This window comes from Gasterosteus aculeatus, chromosome 13 (assembly GCF_964276395.1).
Source record: "Gasterosteus aculeatus chromosome 13, fGasAcu3.hap1.1, whole genome shotgun sequence".
In the NCBI taxonomy this organism is placed as follows: Eukaryota; Metazoa; Chordata; class Actinopteri; order Perciformes; family Gasterosteidae; genus Gasterosteus; species Gasterosteus aculeatus.
The window spans coordinates 6,250,002-6,258,606 of record NC_135701.1 but is presented as its reverse complement, the minus strand read 5'-3'; the positions used below and the strand labels follow the sequence as shown (position 1 = coordinate 6,258,606).

The following is an 8,605-nucleotide window of genomic DNA, read 5'->3' as shown; positions in this document are numbered from 1 at the left end:
CTTTTCTGCGTCTTTGCTGATGAAACTACACATCCCAAGGAAAGACTGACACCTATTGATGGAGAGGAGATGACATGTAACTTGTGCCTCCCAGCCAAAGGTTGTAACATACATTTATATTCTTAATAAAAGGTTGAAGTACTTTGACACTAATTTGATACAAATTACTGGTAAAAAAAAACCTTTCTGAAACATTTCTTTCAAATTTTATTTCATGTTAATACCATAAATATACAAAACTCAAACTATTTCACATGCAACGAAGGCCAGACAAGAGTGCGACACGTTTTCTTTTTTACAGGTGATTGATAATGGGGATCAAATGTTCAACTTTACAAAATATACACGTGTATCTTTTTGAAGGAGTTCCTCTTCTGAGTCAGTGAAGTACTGTGATCACAGCTCAAACGGTTTTGAGCCAGCGAGCTTCTAATCCCTCGCTCTGCACTGCGGACCGGCTCCCTTAATACATTAAGTAATTACCCACAGTGGCATTAAACACCTGTTAAAAACTAAAGATACATGGGAATCATGTAGGTGATCGTAAGTAAAACATGGCAAGGGAGCACATCACAAACCAAGATATAAAAAACCAAATCTATATGGACATTGGTAGATTTCTCACAGCTTTTCAGGACAGTAACACTTGAGGGAGATTTTTGCCTATTTTTGGGCCTTTCATACCAAGTCGCAGTCACACTTCTGATTAGCTGATGCCATGATGATGTCATTATAAAACCACACACAAAACATAATGACAAAGCATACCAAACAAATTTGAAATGTATACAACTTTAAATTACACCATAAATAAAACATGTTCATCTTAAGCGCTAAAAGGTTGACAAAGAAAACAAAGGTGCAATGGATATTAAAAACAATACTGGCAAACACGTAGTCTTACTTCATGACCAAGTACTGACCGTCACCCTCGCAGGAGTATTAACACCTCTGGCAGAATTCAGCCTGTACGTTTGTAACAACAGCGCTGATCGTCAGTCATCTCAAAGCTCGTCTTAACCATTGAGACGTCTGCTGACAATTCTCCAATACTGACTAGAGCAAAATGCGCTTTCTATGTTTGTAACAATGGACTTTGTCCGTCATGTACACAGTATCCATGTTTATGTTGTCTTTTCACTTTATGTGTACAGGTTAATCTTTAGTAAAAGCGTAGTGTGACCTCTGGTTCACTTGTCTCCCCATCAATGAATGGTATGCGTCCTCAGGACGCCTCTCACCTTCACAGCAGCGTTAAGATTTCAACCAGTGACGGGCTACAAAAAAAAACAGATGGAGCCACACAATTGTCTGTTAATCTCATTCATACATAAAGGAAGATGTGAATATTTACCCCCCTCCTCTTAGTGCACCAAGCCTATGAAATCAGCTGACTGAGCTGAGCTCTTTTAGGTTTGCGCTGACCGGCGGTGCGTCCTCACAAAATAGATCCACAATTCTGTCAAACATCCTGTGACTGGGGTCATGCCATAACTTCACTCATTGAAACCAAACGAGGGAAAATAATTATCCCCCCGGGTTCAAAACCAGCTGGCACCTGCAGCCGGAGGAAAGGCTACGCATGCTTTTTGTCATGATACTGTCAATTGGTAGTAAACCCCAGAGATGCTGACTCAGCCCACAGTTGCTCAACCAACAGGTGCCACTGGAGTACTGGAGGGGTGGGGGCTGCAGGCAGGTCCTAAAATACCAACATATTTCTTATATGAACTGCTAGGGCGGTGTTTGTCTCAGAATAGAAGAACAGATGTAGGACTAGGAGCAATTTACGTCTCAGATTAAAATGATCAAGCTCCAAACTGTCTGAGCCGCTGTTCTGTTTGAAGTGAAGAATGCATTTGCGTACGCTGTACTTTCGGCATGTGACCAAGAACACAAAACTATGCACAAACTTATGATCCAATCATCCCTTTTTGTAACTCTATACCGTATGAAGCAGGCAGGAAGCTGCCATGACAGAAACAAGGTAGGTGCTACCTGCGAGGATCACCTCGAGGCGACCGCAGGGCAGGGACAACGAGATGACATCCCACACACTACAGGGCACGCCTGGAGTTTCAAGGGGTGAACCTGGATTTTTTTTTCTTTTTAAGTGAAGGTGGACAACTCTGGTTACTTTATCTGACTAACATGTTTTATTCCTGACTCTTTGCACAACCGGAGCAAAGTGTGCAGCGCGGCACAGCGTCCACAAATAGAATCAATTTGATCTGAGAGCCTGCGGGGGGGCCAGAGTTGTGCATCCCCAACTTTTGAGTGTGTTCCGTGTGTGTGCGCGTGTGTGTGTGTGTGTGTGTGTGTGTGTGGGGGGGGTACGCGTCAGTCTATGGCTGAGGTTTGAAGGCGCCGCGGGCAGCGTTGGTGGCAGCGTTGGCTGCAGCGTTGGCAGCCGCAGTCTGAACGGTTTTGTTGGACATGACGCCGGTTGCGAACTCCTGCTGAGCCTTCTCGAAGCTCGCGCCGGTGGTGCGATACAGCGCGTGCACCTGGAGAGAGCCGGAGAGAGGAGAAGAGTGAGCCGGAATCAAGTCGAGGGATTTCAAATTCACCCTCCAGCGTCCTACCGTACCTTCTTGAACATAACGAGCGAGCCCACGGAGAGCGCAGTGAAGAGAGCCGAAATCAGTAACATGATGATGCCCACGGGGATGTTGGTGTTGAGGCCGGTTAAGGCTGCGATCCAACCGCTGGCAAAACAACAACGCCGATGAGGGCTGAACGTCGGCGTGCACTCGCACAAAAGCAGTCTCAAAAATACTCACCACGTTCCCCAGCCGGGGATGCCAACAGTTTGTAGAACGTGAACCCCAAACTGACAGATATAGACGAAGAAGAAGACAAAGAAGCGGAATGAACTGTCACTCCTGTTGTGGAGACAGAGAAGAAGGTATACTGTTTACTCTTCTCGTTTTTCAGTGTAGGGTTAGAAAAGGAGATATGAATAAAAATCATTTCAAAAGACCACTGCCCAGCTTTTTTTCCCCCTTAAACCCCATCCAAACACAATGCTCATGCACAAAGACACGTTACTGCGACTATCTGCTGCAGAACCCGCCTGCTTACCTGAAAGCCCCGTAAAGCGGTCTGTACCAGCAGACGAAAGAACAGGGTGTGAAAAGCAGAAACCATAGCAGTGCCAGGCCAAAATCTACACCGTGAGATGATTCCACACAGAACCAGGCCAGGCAGCCGAACATGTTCACAAAGAGCGTGCCCGCATGAACTGGTAGACAGAAGAAACAACAACAAAATAAACAACTTCAGGTGTCATTTTTGTACAATAACACAGTCATCTATAATGTATGAGGACCCAATCAAATAAAACTCTCTTGGTTTTCTAAACTTCAAACTTCAAAGATTTTCAAATTGTCAAATTCAGATTGTCAAATACACCCCCCCCGTGTGTTGAAATTTTTATGCTTGCCTTTTCTGGAAAGCCAACCAATTTTAAAATAAAAATACAATATTTACATAAATGTACATGAAATAAAAATAAGGCAGAAAAGGGGTAAGGGGAAATGTGCAAAACTGAGCAGGTTGTAAAAATAAATAAATAAATAAAATTAAATGTGTGCAATATAAATTAACAGTACAGTACAAGTGAAATCCTAACAAGCTAAAGTGCAGACCAGTTGTGAGTTAGGCTATAGAGTCCTCTCAGCTGTTGAGGACTCCAATGGCAGTGGGGAAAAGCATGGTGGTCCTGCATTTGGCACTTCTGAACCTCCTGCCTGAGGGTAGAAGCGTGAACAGTCCATGTTGGGGGTGGGTGGGGTCTTTGAGAATGGAGGCAGCTCTCCTGTGAACCCTGCGGTGTAAGATGCTCTGCAGAGAGGGCAGTGGGGTCTTGATGATCTTTTCTGCTGTCCTCAGCACTCTCTGCAGGCGTTTGCGGTCCACGGTGGATGTGCTGCCGTAATACACGGTGATGCAGCTGGTCAATATGCTCTCCATGATGCAGCTGTAGAAGTTGCTGAGGATCTTGGGAGACATCCCAAACTTGCTCAGCCTCCTCAGGAAGTACAGCCGCTGTTGAGCCTTCTTGACCAGCTGTGTTGTGTTGAGTGTCCAAGTGAGGTCCTCGCTGAAGTGGACCCCGAGGTATTAGAAGCTGCTCACCCTCTTAACTTCAAGCTCCTGGATGAAAAGTGGTTGATGAGGTCTCCTCTCCTTCCTCATGTCCACTTTCAGCTCCTTGGTCTTGTCAGTGTTGAGGGTGAGGTTGTTATCCTCGCACCATGACACCAAACTGGCCACCTCCCTCCTGTATGCCGCTTCGTTCCCCCCAGTGATGCGTCCTTTCACTGCGGTGTCATCAGCAAACTTCAGGACGATGTCATCCTTGTGGGAGGCGACGCAGTCGTGGGTGAACAGGGTGTAGAGGACGGGGCTGAGGACACAACCCTGTGGGGTGCCGATGTTGGTGAAGTCCTGTTTCCGATCCTGACAGACTGAGGCCTGCCCGTCAGAAAGTCAAACAGCCAGTCACAGAGGGTGGGGTGCAGACCGTGTGTGGAGAGTTTATGGATGAGTTTGTGGGGGACGACCGTGTTGAAAGCGGAGCTGTAGTCGACAAAGAGCATCCTAATGTAGGAGTCCTTGTTTTCTAGGTGAGAGAGGGAGTAGTTGAGGGCAGCAGTGGTGGCGTCTGAGGTGGACCTGTTGCGCCTGTAGGCGTACTGCTGGGGATCCGGTATGCCGCTCTGAATGTGGGACAGTATCACTATCTCAAAGCACTTCATGATGATTGGAGTGAGTGCTACTGGCCTGTAGTCATGAAGTAATGTGATAAACAAGCAGACAAGAGTGTCTGATTACAAAGTGACTCTGCATAATATTTGATGATTCGGGCGGCTTCTCTTGGAGTGCGATATGTGGGTTTGTCTCATGTATCCATGTGTGAAGGGAATGTGTTAGAATATTCACAGGTGCAGGAAGCCACACAGCTCGATTTTAAGGTGAGTCCGACGATCCACTTACACATCCACAGGTTGTACATGATCTTCACGGTCTTTTGGAACTCTACAGGAATATCCACTGCTATGTCGTGGTAGAAACATGGGCCAGCGGGGAACCTCTCTGGCAGCGGAGGCCAATTGTTCTTACGCCCTGTGTGGACAAAGGTAATGGCGTTTAGATGATGAATAGACTCTACTACTATGCAGTTGCTTGCAATGCTTACAAACACAACAGCAGAATGACTTACAGTACATTGCTAATGAAAAAAATATAACAGTACTATAATCTTCATGTTGCATTTCCAACGTTTTGTCACATAATAATTATTGCACTTTTTTCCCCTCAGCTTTGCGATGACACGTATGAGGCATTTTTGCAGAGAATTCTGTAATTTTGGATGCAGCTGAAAAGAAGCAGTCACAATGCATTCCCATCAAGGTCAAGTTGGGTGAATTCACACTGTTGACACAAGACGAGATCTTGGTATTCAAAACACCAGGGAAGATTTGTGTTAATCTTGCGATGAGTGGAGGTCACTTTGTTTTGCAATTAGAATTTAAAACTTCACACCATGTCCCTGTAAGATTATCTGAACACTGACGCACAACTCATCAGTTGACCCGGCGCACCGTGTATCTCGTTTTAGAGAGCACAGACTCCCTGTTGTCTAAATCAATATGGACTAAGACAAAACACTATTTAAGTTTTTCCCAACAAAAATATAATTTGGCACATAGATATACACTATATTATATCACATGTGACTCAGGGAACCAAATGTTGCCAAGTTAACACATGAACTTTCTGGGCATTAAGAGCGCTGTGAATATAGCATTGATTAGGAATCACCACTCAACACCCTGAGGTGGGGCAAAGGGGTGAAGGAGCTGGTTGACCCACTGACCGGCCCCGTGGGACTGTAACTCTCTCTCCCGACGGTCGAGCTCTGCCGCTTTCTTCTCCAGCTCCTCCTGCCGCCTCAACAACTCAGCCTGAGCGCGCGCTTGGTCCTAATACAGACACAGAAATGCTGTTAGATTTGACGATCCAACATCACACTGGAGTTATGATTTCCAACCAGGGGAGTAATGAAGGTATTTTCCAAGCTAGTTTGAGGAGGGAAAAGAAAGGGGTTACGAGTGGAAAAGCAATCAGCTACTGTTGTTAATACACACGTCTTCTTCAGATATCATTGAACTAGCTGGAATATTGCACTGCAAGAGGAAAGCAACAAGTGGGGAAAGTGAAGGATTTATAACTACTGAAGTCAGTGACACAAAGGGGGTACAGGAAACACCAGATGGAAGACAGTACCTCTTTACGCTGCTATAAGGCCATCAGAAAATCAGATGAGGGTTTGGAAGACAAGAGGAAATGTGAACCAGCAACCAAGACAGAGAGTATCTGTACAGGTGCTATAAAACTACATACAAGTCCATTCATAAAAGAAACATGATCAGTGTGTTGCACCTGAGCCTGTAGCTGCGAGTAAGCCGGCGGCTCTTCTGTGGGCTTCATGATGGCAGGTTGTGTGTTCTGCTGTGGCGGGGCAGGAGTAGCTTTGGGGGCATTCCCAGGGTCCGCCTGTAAACAAAGTCAGACCCCTCATCAAAACTGTATTTGGCCCAAAATGTATTTTTTTCCAGTAAAATCCTGTGACCTACAGATGGAAGAAGAGAGAAAGAAGGAAGTGGATAAAATGAGGTCAGTTATAGCGATGCTTAATTAAGCTGACCGTTCTGGCATCTGTGAAGGGGTTGTACTCCTCCAAACCACCAGGAGGGGCGGATCGCGTCACCTGCGTCACCGAGGGATCCTACAGGACAGAGATCACCATAAAGTGTTTTGAATGGGTAAAAGCTACTACAACAAAGACCCATCAGTTGTTGTTAGGTAACCTGTGGCTTGTATTGAAAGGCCACAGTTGAACATTCAATGGGTCTTCTTGTTGTATTTGTTCTGACCAGTTAATATTTTTAATTGGTAAGGCGGAAACTGAGCGCGGGATGCACACGCAACACAGTAGTAGTGCTAATATTACTACATGTGGCCCATTTGAAACACAATGAATGGGATGAGGAGAGGGGCAACTGGAAGATGCCACTAATTCCACACTACAGGACAGTCTATGGTGGCCCACAATGTGTCACAATTAGGAGCCAACAGATGGAGGTTTTCATTTCATCCAAGACTCCACCGGCTAACTCCACCCTCTGACTAACACCTGGCAGTACAGGGGAGGGGCTTAACATTTAAATCACCAACTCAGGTGCACTGTCAAGAAGAGAAACCAGCCGACTGTTGCCATAGTCACGGCCTATAGCCTGAACCCACACAACCATGAACAAAAAAGATCATTATCTTAGCTAGACTTCAGTGCTTTGTCACCACTACGAAGAGACATAAGCAAGTTCGTTTTATGGCAGTGTTGTTTGCAACGTTTTTATTTGGAATATAATCATACAACAAAAACGTAACGTTAAGTTTGTGTTGGACCACCTTTGTTACAACATAACCAGTAGCACGTAGCTAACTTATTTACCAAGCTAGCAGGTGCCAGTACATTTTTAGTGACTGTGGCCAGAGCTAGCCAGCTAACATTTGTCTCTGTTCTTATAGTTGGTATTTTGCAACGTGAAGAACCATTTAATGTAGTCAGAATGCGGTCGATGCCGTGAACGATAAATAACTAGTCCGGCTACATAGCATTAGCTAGCGGTACACCAAGAAACCGCTCTAGCTAACACTAACCTAGCTGTCGTGTTAGCTGCTAACGTTAGCTAAGACGACTAGCAGGGAAGCTAAAGTAAGACCGGCCTCATTGGGCTCTTAAGCGCACGTTAGCTACCTGAAAGGGGTTGCTGAAGTCCGGGTCTGCAAACGGGTTGCTGTCAAAGTCGGACATTGTCCTGCCTTTTTAGTAACGTTTTCCTGTGTGGAAGAGCTTCCAGAGTATCCAGGGAAGGGGCTGCCTCTCTCCGCCTGCCCGCCGTCTTCTCCGCCTCCTGCTGATGGAGACCCCTTGATTAGCAAGCTAGCCAGTAGCACAACAAATGGCCGGAGAGGATGCGTGGTGCGCGTCGCCGCCCTACGTCACTGCTTCGGCATTGCGGACAGCACACCTTCTGGACAGGTAGCTTCTCGGTTAATAGGTCACCCCGCGTAACCCCACGATTTAACTAAGCTATGTCATTAAAAAATATTATTTCCTTATTATCACGGGAACCGGTTTACTCCATAGTGCTTCGGTGGTGCATCTGTTTTTAACAAATGCAGTTGTTGCTGACAAACAACTGAAACTGAGCCTGAAGGGCCTCTGGGGCCTCTGGGGTCCGTGGGGGTCCGGGACACCATGGAGGTCGCTCACTTTGCCTGGTGGTTCCATCATTGAATACAGCCCTATTATTAGGCAAGGCAAGGCAATTTTATTTGTATAGCGCTTTTCATACACAAGGCAGACTCAAAGTGCTTCACATTATAACATTTCATACAATAAAGTGAAATAAAATGCAGGAATTAAAAGACAATTAAAAACAGCAAAAACAATTCTAAATTAAAATCTTATTTAAATTGTTTAATTAAAAGCAGAGGTTAAAAGTGCAATGTAGGTCAAATTTAGCAGAAG

The 8,605-nt window shown here is 45.5% G+C and overlaps 1 protein-coding gene across 1 annotated transcript; it reads right to left on the bottom strand.

Annotated features, from left to right (window-relative positions):
- Window positions 1–194: 194 nt before the first annotated feature.
- On the bottom strand, window positions 195–8,349 carry LOC120830954 (secretory carrier-associated membrane protein 1). The gene is made up of 10 exons (XM_040196000.2): window positions 8,073–8,349; window positions 7,829–7,985; window positions 6,716–6,796; window positions 6,451–6,564; window positions 5,885–5,990; window positions 5,002–5,130; window positions 3,085–3,244; window positions 2,784–2,885; window positions 2,591–2,708; window positions 195–2,507 (listed from the first exon to the last, which is right to left on the bottom strand). The coding sequence occupies exons 2-10, from the start codon at window positions 7,883–7,885 to the stop codon at window positions 2,346–2,348; spliced, it is 1,029 nt and encodes a 342-aa protein (XP_040051934.1). The 5' UTR covers window positions 7,886–7,985; window positions 8,073–8,349; the 3' UTR covers window positions 195–2,345.
- Window positions 8,350–8,605: the final 256 nt, after the last annotated feature.

Coding starts and splice junctions, on each gene's coding strand:
- LOC120830954 (XM_040196000.2), bottom strand. CDS start 7,885: ATGTCCGACTTTGACAGCAACCCGTTTGCAGACCCGGACTTCAGCAAC. Junction 5,131..5,884: donor GTTACAGTCCCACGGGGCCG/GTCAGTGGGTCA, acceptor TTGTCCACACAG/GGCGTAAGAACAATTGGCCT. Junction 2,886..3,084: donor CCGCTTTACGGGGCTTTCAG/GTAAGCAGGCGG, acceptor TCTCCACAACAG/GAGTGACAGTTCATTCCGCT.